Below are 13,616 nucleotides of genomic sequence, written 5' to 3' on the forward strand. Positions count from 1 at the left end.
CTGATGGTGTGGGGTGCAGTCAATGGGAAATGCCATTGACAGTGATTTAAATTTGATCTGGAATTAGAAACATCAAAACTAGAAGCAGAAATAAGTCATTTGGCTCTTCGAATCTGCTCCACCATTCATAGCTGATCATCAAATTCAATATCCTGATTGCCCCATCGCCTCCATATCCCTTGATTCCTTTAGCCCCAGGAGCTATATGTAATTTCTTCTTGAAATCAGACAACGTTTTAGCCTCAACTCCATTCTGTGATAGTGAATTCCGCACATTCACCACCATTAGGGTAAAGAAATTTCTCCTCACTTCAGTTCTAAAAGATTTACCCCTTATCCTCAAACTATGACCCCCTAGTTCTGGACTCCCCCACCATTGGGAACATTTTTTCTGAATCTACCACCTGCTAGAATTTTGTAAGTTTCTATGAGATCTCCTCTCACTCTTCTAAACTCCAGTGAATATAATCCTAACCGTCTTAGCCTTTCCTCATATGACAGATCTACCATCCCAGAAATCAGCCTGGTAAACCTTTGCTGTACTCCCTCTATAGCAAGGACATCCTTCCTCAGATAAGGACATCAAAACTGCACACAATACTCCAGATGTGGCCTCACCAACGCCACACAAAGACAGAAAGTCGATGGAAACATTATACTCAGTTAAAAATGTATGAGGACCCTAAAAAACACGATGATCACCTGACCGGTGGGGACCAATATTAATGTTTTCACAGATTCCTGTTTTACTCTGATGACTATCATGGAATTGTGTACGTTCAGCTACCCACTGGAAGAACAGGAGAGAGTGGATAAAGAAATTCAACATCTAGATATCGGATCAAGTAACCCCCACTAGTCATCGGACACAAGTAATCGTGCCACCATGTGGAGGAACAGAGACAGAGCATGAGATTTCTGTGCCCCCAGAAGGGCCAGGCATGCCAATCTGAATCGCTGATCCAGATTGTGGATAGTCTGAGAAAGGATGGGACAACAGGATGGGAACCTGGTACTATAGCTTACCCATAGGGTGGCGATTCGAGAGAGAAGTTAAAGGGGCAGATTGCTCATAACACCCTCTGAGATGAAACTCCGATGAAAATGTCTCAGAGGGCAATTTGGATATTGATGGGATATATGATTTAAATACTGGGTTTGTGAAGATATTTATGCAATGTCACAGAACCTGTCCCTGAGGGCCAGTAGCTGTGTAAACAAGTAATAGATAAGACTTGATTGTAGAGATATTAAAGTACCTGTGAATATCAAAAACCTACCCAATGTCCAAATGTGGTCGAGCCTTCCCCAGATGGATTGGGATTGAAAAAGCTAAAACTTTACTACATGATGAGACAATGGTTTTTCTTGGGGTAACCTACAATGTTTCAGGTTTATAAACAATATTACATTCAACATGCCATGATCTCCTAATGCCATTAAATGGGTGTAATTCCAACTGCAGAGAATCATTGGTGATTATACTTACAGAATTGCTCATGAAGCACAGATACAAGATAAAAGTAGTATACTGGGCGATATTGGGGGATTGTTTGGGAGTGCAAACTCGGTAGTTAATTCAGTACAAATGTTTGAACTGAATAGCTATTCCCCCTGGGTTGTCACAGAAGTTAAAAAGGACTACATTGTGGAACCTATGGAACCGAGTATGCACTCATCGCCGTAGGTCTACAAGAATCTACAGGGACTCCTAAAAACATTTAATCACGTAACTGGAGGGATAATCAACACCACTGAGGTCAAAAGGCAGTCGTGTAATAATCTTGCCAGAGATCTAATAGATTAGGTTAGATCTGACATTGAAGATTTGAGATTTGCAACCACTCCATAAGCTTTCTTAATATTCACTGGGAACGGTAGGGAACTGCCTAACCAATTGGTGGAAAATAATAAGGATGGGGATGTAGGGGCAGGGGTCGTGTTCCCATGGCTTCCCATATAAAAAGGGAAAAGTTAAAAGTTGAAATTTACAGCAGAATAGTTTAGGATACCTCTTGACATCTGGACAACTGGCCACTCAAAGGATTCTGAGAGGTATTCTCAACATTCTATTGGCCTCTTTGGGTGGTCACCCAATGACCAAAGGGGGGACTAATAAGCACACAAGTTTAAAAATCACATAAGCTGCTCTGAGGGAAAAAAAGGTCTTTATAAAAGTCTTCACAGATAAGCACCAAGGTCTTTAGTCTGAGAGAATTCATTAAACCAGACATCTGGAACTGGGAGGATGGAGTGATCTACACAGATTGGGACATCAGTGATAACTTGTAACAATGACGAACATGATTAAGTCTTCAGGCTGATTGGATGTTATAATTAAGCCAGCATGAGGTGATTGTGATTCGTACCTTATGAATGATGTAACCTGAGAGTGGATTAATACCTCGATTAGTATATGCTAATCACTTGTAATCGAATTTTAAACTATAACTGCTTGTATATTCCGGAATTCTGGGCTCTGGCTCGTTCCTGGCTCTGATTTGTGATATTCCAGGGTCTTTGCTATAGTTTGCATCAAAACAGCTGTTCAAGAGAACTCTGTGACTTGGTCGGGTGATTTGAAGGGTAAAGCTGTGATCAATTAAAAGGCTGAACCTCGAAGTCTGCAACCCAGGCAAAAATGCCCGAGAAAAAATCTGTTGCTCTTAGTTGGGAATCTACGTGTGCAAGCCACATCCTCTGCTAAAAAAACCTATCATAGTTAGAACATTTCAAAAAGAAAATTGGAGACATGTTTAATTGAGAACATCAAGAAAAGGTCCTAAGTAGGATTTAAAAAACTGTGGGTCCTCACATTTCGAACATCAGATAGCCAGGGAAAAGCTAACAACGGAATTAAAGATTGAAGTGCCAGTGCTCGAAGACCAAATAAGAAAAAGCTCTCTGTGCAATTTTAAAAGAGGATTTTTTTTGAAGGGTAAGATTCCAGGCAGCATTTGGCATATTTGAAAAGAAAGGGTGCTTTGCTGTATGGAGTCATTTGAAAAACGATCCTTGATAGAGATCCTTGAAGAGCATTGCTCTCTAAAGCTATTGATCATCATGAAATTGTTCAGGTTCCACTGAACGAATCAATGGAAGGTGAAAGCTTCTTTCAAATTAAAAAGTTTCATTTTTAAAAAGAGGGGATGTGTAGGAAGTTAATGAGGCTAACGATTGAATATGAGGTGAAAACAAAATAACAAGTAACTAGACTCGCGGGTATCTCTAGAAATTGAAGTGTGAAATGCTGTATCAGAAAAAATGTTTACCAGATATATGTGGGGCGATACAAAAGATAACTTCTAAAGGCAAGGAATTTAAGAGATGTATCATAGAAATCATAGTAAACTCTACAGTGCAGAAAGAGGCCATTCGGCCCATCGAGTCTGCACTGACCACAATCCCACCCAGGCCCTACCCCCATATCCCTACATATTTTACCCGCTAATCCCTCTAACCTACGCATCTCAGGACACTAAGGGACAATTTTTTAGCATAGCCAATCAACCTAACCCGCACACCTTTGGACTGTGGGAGGAAACCGGAGTACCCAGAGGAAACCCACGCAGACACGGAGGAGAATGTGCAAACTCCACACAGACAGTGGCCCGAGTCGGGAATCGAATCCAGGTCCCTGGAGTTGTGAAGCAGCAGTGCTAACCACTGTGCCACCATGCTGCCTGCATGTGGACAGTCCAATCTACAGGGTACAATATCAAAGAAACTGAACAAAAAAAAACTTAACACCGTCATTGGGGAAAGCAGGCCAGTTTTCCATCCATCAGTCATAATTTCCATCCAAGCAGTTATAGTTCAAAATTACATCCTGTTCCATCTAACATTTAGAGCCATGCAGATTACAGATATTCTCCTCAAAAAGATGCAGTTTTGTGCCTTCACTGAACCAGGAAAATACATTTTCCCACACTTGGTCATCTAAGCTGAATTGTGTGGTAACTATCAGCTGAATTTGATTTATAAAGTTACTAAATTGGATGTTGTTTGGGAAAATGGGCATCTCAGCGAGTTCAGGGAATGTGGGTGTATTTGAGGAACAAAAGGTAATTTCAGATAAAACGGTGTGTTTCGTCATTATTTGTCTTGTGTTTTTCTTTGACTTGAAATAAATACTTGTCATTAATTGTTTACACAACAACGGGACTGGTTGCTCACTGGGTTGTACATGATTCCTCACATTATTCCAAACAAATTAGATAAATAGTATTAGAGGGTTGGATGGAGAGAAATTTGTTGAGTGCATTCAGGAGGAATTTCTCATTCAGTATGTGGATGGCCCGACTAAAGAGGGGGCAAAACTTGACCTCCTCTTGGGAAATAAGGAAGGGCAGGTGACAGAAGTGTTATGAGAGATCACTTTGGACCAGTGACTATAATTCCATTAGTTTTAAGATAGCTATGGAGAATGATAGGTCTGGCCCAAAAGCTAAAATTCTAAATTGGGGCAAGGCCAATTTTGATGGTATCAGGCAGGAACTTTCTAAAGTTAATTGGGGGAGTCTGTGGGAAGGCAAGGGATGACTGGTAAGTGGGAGGCTTTCAAAAGTGTGTTAACCAGGGTTCAGGGTAAGAACATTCCTCAAGAGTGAAGGGCATGGCTGGTAGAAGTAGGGAACCCTGGATGACTCGGGATATTGAGACCCTGGTCAAGGACGAGGAGGAGGCTGCTGGGATCAAGTGGATCCCTTGAAGAGTATAGAGGGTGTAGGAGTAGAGTTTAGAGAGAAATCAGGAGGGCACAAATGGGACATGAGATTGTTTTGGCAGATGAGGCAAAGGAGAATCCAAAGAGCTTCTCCAAATACATAAAGGGCAAAAGAGTAACTAGGGGGAGAGTAGGACCGCTTAAGGATCAACAAGGTCATCTATATGCAGATCCATAAGAGATAGAGGAGATACTAAACGAATATTTCTCATCAGTATTCACTGTTGAGAAAAGCATGAATATCAGGGAACTTGGGGAAATAAATAGTGACATCTTGAGGGGTGTACATATAACAGACGAGGTGATGCTGGAAGGTCTTAAAGCGCATTAAGGTAGATAAATCCCCAGGGCCTGAAGAAGTGTATACCAGGTCCTGTGGGAGGCCAGGGAGGAAATTGCGGGTCCCCTAGCAGAGATATTTGAATCATCGATAATCACAGGTGAGGAGTCTGAAGATCGGAGGGTGGCAAATGTTGTGCCTTTGTTTAAGAAGGGCTGCATGGAAAGCCTGGGAACTACAGGCCAGTGAGCCTCACATCTGTAGGGAGTAAGTTGTTGAAAGGTATTTTGAGATACAGGATCTACAGGCATTTAGAGACGCAAGGACTGATTAGGGACAGTCAGCATGGGTTTGTGAGTGGAAAATCATGTCTCTCAAATTTGATTGAAGGGGTAACCAAGAAGGTAGATGAGGGCAGTGCAGTTGATGTTGTCTACATGGATATTAGCAAAGCCTTTGATAAGGTAACACATGGTAGGTTGTTGCATAAGGTTAAATCTCACAGGATCCAGGTGAGGTGGCCAAATGGATACAAAATTGGCTTGATGACAGAAGACAGAGGGTGATTGTAGGGGGTTGTTTTTCAAACTGGAGGCTTGTGACCAGTGGTGTGCCTCAGGGATTGGTGCTGGGTCCACTGTTATTTGTCATTTATATTAATGATTTGGATGAGAATTTAGTAGGCATAAGTAAATTTGCAGATGACAACAAGATTGGTGGCATAGTGGACAGTGAATAACGTTATCTAGGATTGCAATGGGATCTTGATCAATTGGGCCAGTGGGCTGACCAATGGCAGATGGAGTTTAAATTAGATAAATGCGAGGTGATACATTTTGGTCGATCAAACCAGAGCAGGACTTAGTCAGTTCATGGGAGGGCGTTGGGGAGAGTTATAGAACAAAGAGATCTAGGGGTACAGATTCATAGCTCCTTGAAAGTAGAGTCACAGGTGGACAGAGTGAAGAAGGCATTCGGCATTCTTGGTTTCATTGGTCAGAACATTGAATACAGGACTGGGGACGTCTTGTTGAAGTTGTACATTGGTAAGGCCACACTATGCTCCAGAGGAGCAGCTAGAGTGGTGGTTCAAGTGAGGAGAGCTAGTAGGTAAGAGGTATTTTTAACTTGCTCTTTTTTTCGGAGTTTTTTTTCTCTAAGGCAGCCGGGAGTGTAAAACCGGAAGTAGGCCCCAGTGAATTTTTTGAGTCGGAGCAAGGGAGGCAGCGAGTGGAACGCGAGACTGCGCAGACGCCTGACGTCAGCCAGTAGCACGCGGAAGATTTAAAAAGCAGGCCACTCTATCCAGCGGGCAGCGTTGTGAGCGGGAGGCGGAATGAGAGGGAGCAGGGCGGGACGGCTTTGGCTCAAACAGGCTTCAGCGTGAACAGGCAGAGGCGAGGATAGGTTCCGGTAAGTTGTTACTGTTTCTTCAGAGTAGAAAGAATGCCAGGCAGGATGTTGGAATGCTTCTCTTGCAGGATGTGGGAAGTCAGGGAGACCTCCGGTATCCCTGACAACAACACCTGCAGGAGGTGCATCCAGCTTCAGCTCCTAACAAACCGCGTTAGGGAACTGGAGTAGGAGCTGGATGACCTCCGGATCATTCGGGAGAATGAGGACTTTATAGATAGTAGCTTCAGGGAGGCAGTTATGCCAAAGGCAAAGCGCACAGGTAATTGCGTTACCGTCAAGCGAGAGAAAGGGAAAGGGCAGGCAGAGCAGGGTTCCCCTGTGGCCATTCCCCTCCACAACAGGTATACCAATTTGGATACTGTTGTGGGGGATTCCTTACCTGGGGCAAGCTGCGGCAGCCGGATCTCTGGCACTGAGTCTGGTTCTGCAGCGCAGAAGGGAGGGTGGAAGAAGAGAGCGGTAGTGATAGGGGACTCGATAGAGGTAAAGACAGGAGGTTCTGTGGTCGTGACAGAGTCTCCCGGATGGTTTGTTGCCTCCCGGGTGCCAGGGTCAGGGATGTCTCTGATCGCGAGCACAGCATTCTGAAGTGGGAGGGTGATCAGCCAGATGTCATGGTACACATCGGTACCAATGACGTAGGAAGGAAGAGTGAGGAGGTCCTGAAGGGTGAGTATAGAGAGCTTGGTAGGAAGTTAAAAAGCAGGACCCCGAGGGTAGTAATCTCAGGATTGCTACCTGTGCCACGTGCCAGTGAGGGGAAGAGTAGGATGCTCGGGCGGATGAACACGTGGCTGAGGAACTGGTGTAGGGGGCAGGGTTTCAGATTTCTAGATCATTGGGACCTCTTCTGGGGCAGGTGGGACCTGTATAAGAGAGACGGGTAACACCTGAACTACAAGGGGACCAATATACTTGCAGGGAGGTTTGCGAGAGTTATTGGGGAGGGTTTAAACTAGATTTGCAGGGGGATGGGAACCAGAGTGCCAGACCAGATAGTGGAGCGGGGGTGAAAATAAATGTTGTTAATAGTTCATGCAAAATCACAAATAGAAGGGTTGTGTGTGGTGGTAATAATCTTCTGAGGTGTGTCTATTTCAATGCCAGGAGTATTGTGGGGAAGGCAGATGAGCTGAGGGTGTGGATTGACAGATGGAATTATGACATTATAGCCATTAGTGAAACTTGGCTACAGGAGGGGCAGGACTGGCAGCTCAATGTTCCAGGGTTCCGATGTTTCAGACATGATAGAGGCAGAGGGATGAAGGGTGGGGGGGTGGCATTTCTTGTCAGGGAAAATGTTACAGCAGTGCTCAGGCAGGACAGATTAGAGGGCTTGTCTACCGAGGCCATATGGGTGGAGCTGAGAAACAGGAAAGGTATGACCACATTAATGGGGTTGTATTATAGACCACCCAATAGTCAGCGAGAATTGGAGGAGCAAATCTGCAGAGAGATAGCAGACAACTGCAGGAAACATAAAGTTGTGATCGTAGGGGATTTTAATTTTCCACATATAGATTGGGACTCCCATTCTGTTAAAGGTCGAGACGGGTTAGAGTTTGTAAAATGTGTTCAGGAAAATTTTCTAAATCAATATATAGAGGTACCAACTAGAGAGGATGCAATATTAGATCTCCTATTGGGAAACGAGTTAGGGCAAGTGACGGAAGTGTGTGTATGGGAACACTTTGGTTCCAGTGATCATAACGCTATTAGTTTCAACTTGATCATGGATAAAGATAGATCTGGTCCTCGGGTTGAGGTTCTAAACTGGAAAAAGGCCAAATTTGAAGAAATGAGAAAGGATCTAAAAAGCGTGGATTGGGACAGGCTGTTCTCTGGCAAGGTTGTGATTGGTAAGTGGGAGGCCTTCAAAGGAGAAATTTTGAGAGTGCAGAGTTTGTATGTTCCTGTCAGGATTAAAGACAAAGTGAATAAGAATAAGGAGCCTTGGTTCTCGAGGGATATTGGAACTCTGATAAAGAAGAAGAGAGAGATATATAACATGGATAGGCAACAGGGAGCAAATAAGATGCTTGAGGAGTATAAAAAGTGCAAGAAACTACTTAAGAAAAGAATCAGGAGGGCTAAAAGACATGAGGTTGCTTTGGCCGAAAAGGTGAAGGATAATCCTAAGAGCTTCTACAGGTATATTAAGAGCAAAAGGATAGTAAGGGATAAAATTGGTCCTCTTGAAGATCAGAGTGGTCGGCTATGTATGGAACCAAAAGAAATGGGGGAGATATTAAATGGGTTTTTTGCATCCGTATTCACTAAGGAAACTGGCATGGAGTCTATGGAAATAAGGCAAACAAGTAGGGAGGTCATGGAACCTATACAGATTAAAGGGGAGGAGGTGCTTGCTATCTTGAGGCAAATCAGAGTAGATAAATCCCCAGGACCGGACAGGGTATTTCCTCGGCCCTTGAAGGAAACTAGTGTTGAAATTGCAGGGGCCCTGGCAGATATATTTAAAATGTCAGCATCCATGGGTGAGGTGCCGGATGATTGGAGGATAGCTCATGTTGTTCCGTTGTTTAAAAAAAGCTCAAAAAGTAATGCGGGAAATTATAGGCCGGTAAGTTTGACGTCAGTAGTAGGTAAATTATTGGAAGGAGTACTAAGAGATAGGATCTACAAATATTTGGATAGACAGGGACTTATTAGGGAGAGTCAACATGGCTTTGTGCGTGGTAGGTCATGTTTAACCAATCTATTAGAGTTTTTCGAGGAGGTTACCAGGAAAGTGGATGATGGGAAGGCAGTGGATGTTGTCTACATGGACTTCAGTAAGGCCTTTGACAAGATCCCGCATGGGAGGTTAGTTAGGAAGGTTCAGTCGCTAGGCATACATGGAGAGGTAGTAAATTGTATTAGACATGGGCTCAATGGAAGAAGCCAGAGAGTGGTAGTGGAGGATTGCTTCTCTGAGTGGAAGCCTGTGACTAGTGGTGTACCACAGGGATCAGTGCTGGGTCCATTGTCGTTTGTCATCTATATCAATGATCTGGATGATAATGTGGAAAATTGGATCAGCAAATTTGCTGATGATACAAAGATTGGAGGTGTAATGGACAGTGAGGAAGGTTTTCAAAGCTTGCAGAGTGATTTGGACCAGCTAGAAAAATGGGCTGAAAAATGGCAGATGGAGTTTAATGCAGACAAGTGTGAGGTATTGCACTTTGGAAGGACAAACCAAGGTAGAACATACAAGGTAAATGGTAGAACACTGAAGAGTGCAGTAGAACAGAGGGATCTGAGAATACAGATACATAATTCCCTAAAAGTGGCGTCACAGGTCGATAGGGTCGTAAAGAGTGCTTTTGGGAAATTGGCCTTTATATAAATCGGAGTATCGAGTATAAGAGTTGGCATGTTATGGTGAGGTTGTATAAGACATTGGTGAGGCCGAATTTAGAGTATTGTGTGCAGTTTTGGTCACCTAATTACAGGAAGGATATTAATAAGGTTGAAAGAGTGCAGAGAAGGTTTACAAGGATGTTGCCGGGACTTGAGAAACTGAGTTACAGAGAAAGGTTGAATAGGTTAGGACTTTATTCCCTGGAGCGTAGAAGAATGAGGGGAGATTTGATAGAGGTGTATAAAATTTTGATGGGTATAGATAGAGTGAATGCAAGCAGGCTTTTTCCACTGAGGCGAGGGGAGAAAAAACTAGAGGACATGGGTTAAGGGTGAAGGGAGAAAAGTTTAAAGGGAATATTAGGGGCGGCTTCTTCACACAGAGTGTGGTGGGAGTGTGGAATGAGCTGACAGATGAAGTGGTGAATGCTTTTAACATTTAAGAAAAACTTGGGACAGGTACATGGATGAGAGGGGTGTGGAGGGATATGGTCCAGGTGCAGGTCAGTGGGACTAGACAGAAAAATGGTTCGGCACAGCCAAGAAGGGCCAAAAGGCCTGTTTCTGTGCTGTAATGTTCTATGGTTCTACTTGGAATACTGTATACAGTCTGGTCACCCTATTATAGAAAGGACATTACTAAACTAGAAAGAGTGCAGAAAAGACTTACTAGGATGCTACCGGGACTTGATGGTTTGAGTTATGAGGAGAGGCTGGATAGACTGGGACGTTTTTCCTCTGGAGCGTAGGAGGCTTAGGAGTGATCTTATAGAGGTCTATAAAATAATAAGGGGCATAGATATGCTCAATAGTCAATATTGTTTCCCAAAGGTCAGGGAGTCTAAAACTGGAGCATAGGTTTAAGGTGAGAGGGGAGAGGTACAAAAGGGTCCAGAGGGGCAAATTTTTCAGAGGGTGGTGAGTGTCTGGAACAAGCTGCCAGAGGTAGTAGTAGAGGCAGGTACAATTTTGTCTTTTAAAAAGCGTTTAGACAGTTACACGTTACCCATATATAGCTATAGAGGGACATTGGCCCAACGCAGGCAATTGGGACTAGTTTAGGGGTTTAAAAAAAGGGGCAGCATAGACAAGTTGGGCCGAAGGGCCTGTTGCCATGCTGTAAACCTCGATGACTCTATGACTATGACTCTAAATGTACACCACTTAGAACCAGCATTTCAAGTTATCATTGAGGGCTTTGAGACACTTTCACAGGTAACATCAGTGGGATTTTGAATACATTCTCTTTACATGCTCAAATACAACAGCGGTGTGTGTAACCTTTTGTCTCTCCATTAATGTTCAATAGCTACGGTCTTAGATCCCACACAAAAATGTACATATACATTTTTTTGATGAGAGATATAACACATCAAACCCTATTTCATTTTAATGTACTGATGTCTAGTTTATAGGTAACCTGAAAAATCTCCACTTCTTGAAGCCAGATTCTAGCCATCTGTACAGCCTCCTTCAAAGCAAGGATATTGGGCAAATAAGCAGGAATAACTCTCCCTTCTTCCAAGGCAGCAGATAGAGTTGTCAAAGTGTGTGGAGGCCTGCAGGAATCAGAGACACTTGTTAAAAGAACCCAAGGAAATTCATGGTCCATTTTGGGCAAAGTTACTTAACATTTAACAAAACGAAATGTTGCCTCCAATGTAGCTCTAAAGTCCAAGAAGAATGACCACAGAAATGTTTAAGTCCACTATAGCTGATAGAGTTCATTTTTCACTCAATCACAGCTTTGTTAGAGTACAGAAGGCCATTCATCCCATTGTATCTGCACTAGCTCACCAAATGAGCTATTTCCCGACCTTTGCCTCATAACCCTGCATATTCTTCCTCTTTAGATAACAATCTCATTCTCATTTGAATTGCTCGATTTTTAAAACATGTTCTAGCTTTATTTTTTCAATCAGTAATGTGTAATCATCTCTCAATGCACTGCTGTTAGTTCATCTTTGAGAAACTGTTTTGTTGTGTTTCTTTCTCAGAATCAACTCAATCACCCTTAACCGTTCAATTGTTTAACTTCTTCAGTTGCCCAAAACTGGTGTGCTGGAGGTTTTCATATGAAAATTGCTAAACAGTTCTGTTTGCACTTTTCTCACTACAAAGCAATGTTACAGGAACAAGAAAAAGGTAGGGTTAGATTTATCAAGTGGACGGGGATCGGAAGTCGTGCATTTTCCTAACCCCGTGGTCTCATCTCCTTCCTGTCATCGGCCACTCACTTTATTTTCATGTTGCGCAGGCTGGAATGGCTGGAGATGATCCTGCTGTCTCCAAAGGCAGGCCCATGGCATTGATGGGCAGATAATGAGAAACCAGCCTTTGTTACTGGGTCATCAGTTCAGTTGTACCAATTCTAATCATGACTATTGGGCCCTCTAGCTCTTACCCACCAACCAGCCGCCACCCCCCCACCCCACCATCTCCCCCGTAGCAAGCTCTATCCATGAGCTGCCCCTCCCCTTCATATCTGTGTCCCCTCATATCCCCTATGTCCCCTCCATAACTTCCATTGCCCCCATGCATCCTCTTCTAACTTTGAGTATCCACTATGTATTGAACCACTGGCAGGTTGGGCAAGTCTTTGAAATGCTCCAGAAGCTGACAAAATAAGCCACTTAGTCTCTTACTCTTAAATTGTGTCTCCTGGTTCTAATCTCCCCTATATTCGGAAACACCTTCCTGGTATCTACCCGATCAAATCTTCCCAGGATCTTATAAAAAGATCACCTCTCATTCTTCTAAATCTCAATGGACAGAGGCCCAACCAGTCCAACCTTTCCTCATAAAATAAATCCTTCGTTCAGGAATCAGTCAAATGGACATACACGAAACTAATTCTAACGCAATTATATCTTTTTCCAAATATGGAGACCAAAATTATACATAGTATTCCGAATGTGGTCTCATCAAGGCCCTGTAAAGCTGCCGCAGAATTTCCCTTCTTTTATATTCAGTCTGCTTGCAATAAACATAAACATTCAATTTACCTTCCTAATCATTTGCTGTACCAACATGCTAAATTTGAGAGATTCATGTACCAGGGCACCCAGATCCACTGAGTTCTGCAATCACTCTAAATTTCAATAGTCTATTGCTTTTCTATTCTTGCTGTCAAAATGAATAAGTTCACATTTTCCCACATTATGTGCCATCTGCCAATTTCTTGATGACTCACTTAACCTGTCTATATCCGTTTGCAGACTCTACCTCCTCTGAACTCACTTTCCGACCTATCTTGGTGTCCTCGGCAAACTTAGCTACTCTGTCATCCAAATCATTGATGCAGATTGAAAATAGTTGAGGTCACAGCACTGCTCCCTGTGGCATTCCACGAATTACAGCTTGCCAAACCAAAAAAGACAAATTTATACTTACTCTCTGCTTTTAAAAAAATATTTGTTCATGGGATAGTGGTGTCGCTGGCTAGGCTAGCATTTATTACCCATTTCTAATTGCCCTTCAGAAAGTAATAGTGTGCTGTTTTCTTGAACCGCTGCAGTCCATGTTTTGTAGGAACACCAACAGTGCTGTTAGGGAAGGAGTTCCAGGATTTTGACCTGGCAACAGTGAAGGAATTGTGACATAGTTCAAAGTAAAGATGGTGTGCAGCTTGGGAGCAAATTTGTGGTGCTCCCATGCATCTGCTGCCCATGTCCTTCTAGGTGGCAAAGGTTGTGAGATCGTAAAGTAAAGGAGCCTTGTTGAGCTGATGCAGCACACTCCCTGTAGTTGGTAGACAATGCTGCCACTGTCAGCTAACAATCCTTTAGCCATGCTAATTTATTAAACCCGACACTATGTTCTGTTATCTTG

The 13,616-nt window shown here is 43.2% G+C and overlaps 1 protein-coding gene across 2 annotated transcripts in view; it reads right to left on the minus strand.

The window, feature by feature from the left end:
• LOC144511903 (lysine-specific demethylase 5B-like) overlaps positions 1 to 13,616 on the minus strand; it is a 371,069-nt gene that overhangs the window by 116,294 nt on the left and 241,159 nt on the right. For both annotated transcript variants that reach the window (XM_078242346.1, XM_078242347.1), the window contains exon 19: positions 11,206 to 11,344. In XM_078242346.1, coding sequence (XP_078098472.1) covers positions 11,206 to 11,344 — 139 coding nt within the window. The remainder of the gene's footprint in view (positions 1 to 11,205; positions 11,345 to 13,616) is intronic.

The sequence above is a fragment of the Mustelus asterias genome, chromosome 25 (assembly GCF_964213995.1).
Source record: "Mustelus asterias chromosome 25, sMusAst1.hap1.1, whole genome shotgun sequence".
Classification (NCBI taxonomy): domain Eukaryota; kingdom Metazoa; phylum Chordata; class Chondrichthyes; order Carcharhiniformes; family Triakidae; genus Mustelus; species Mustelus asterias.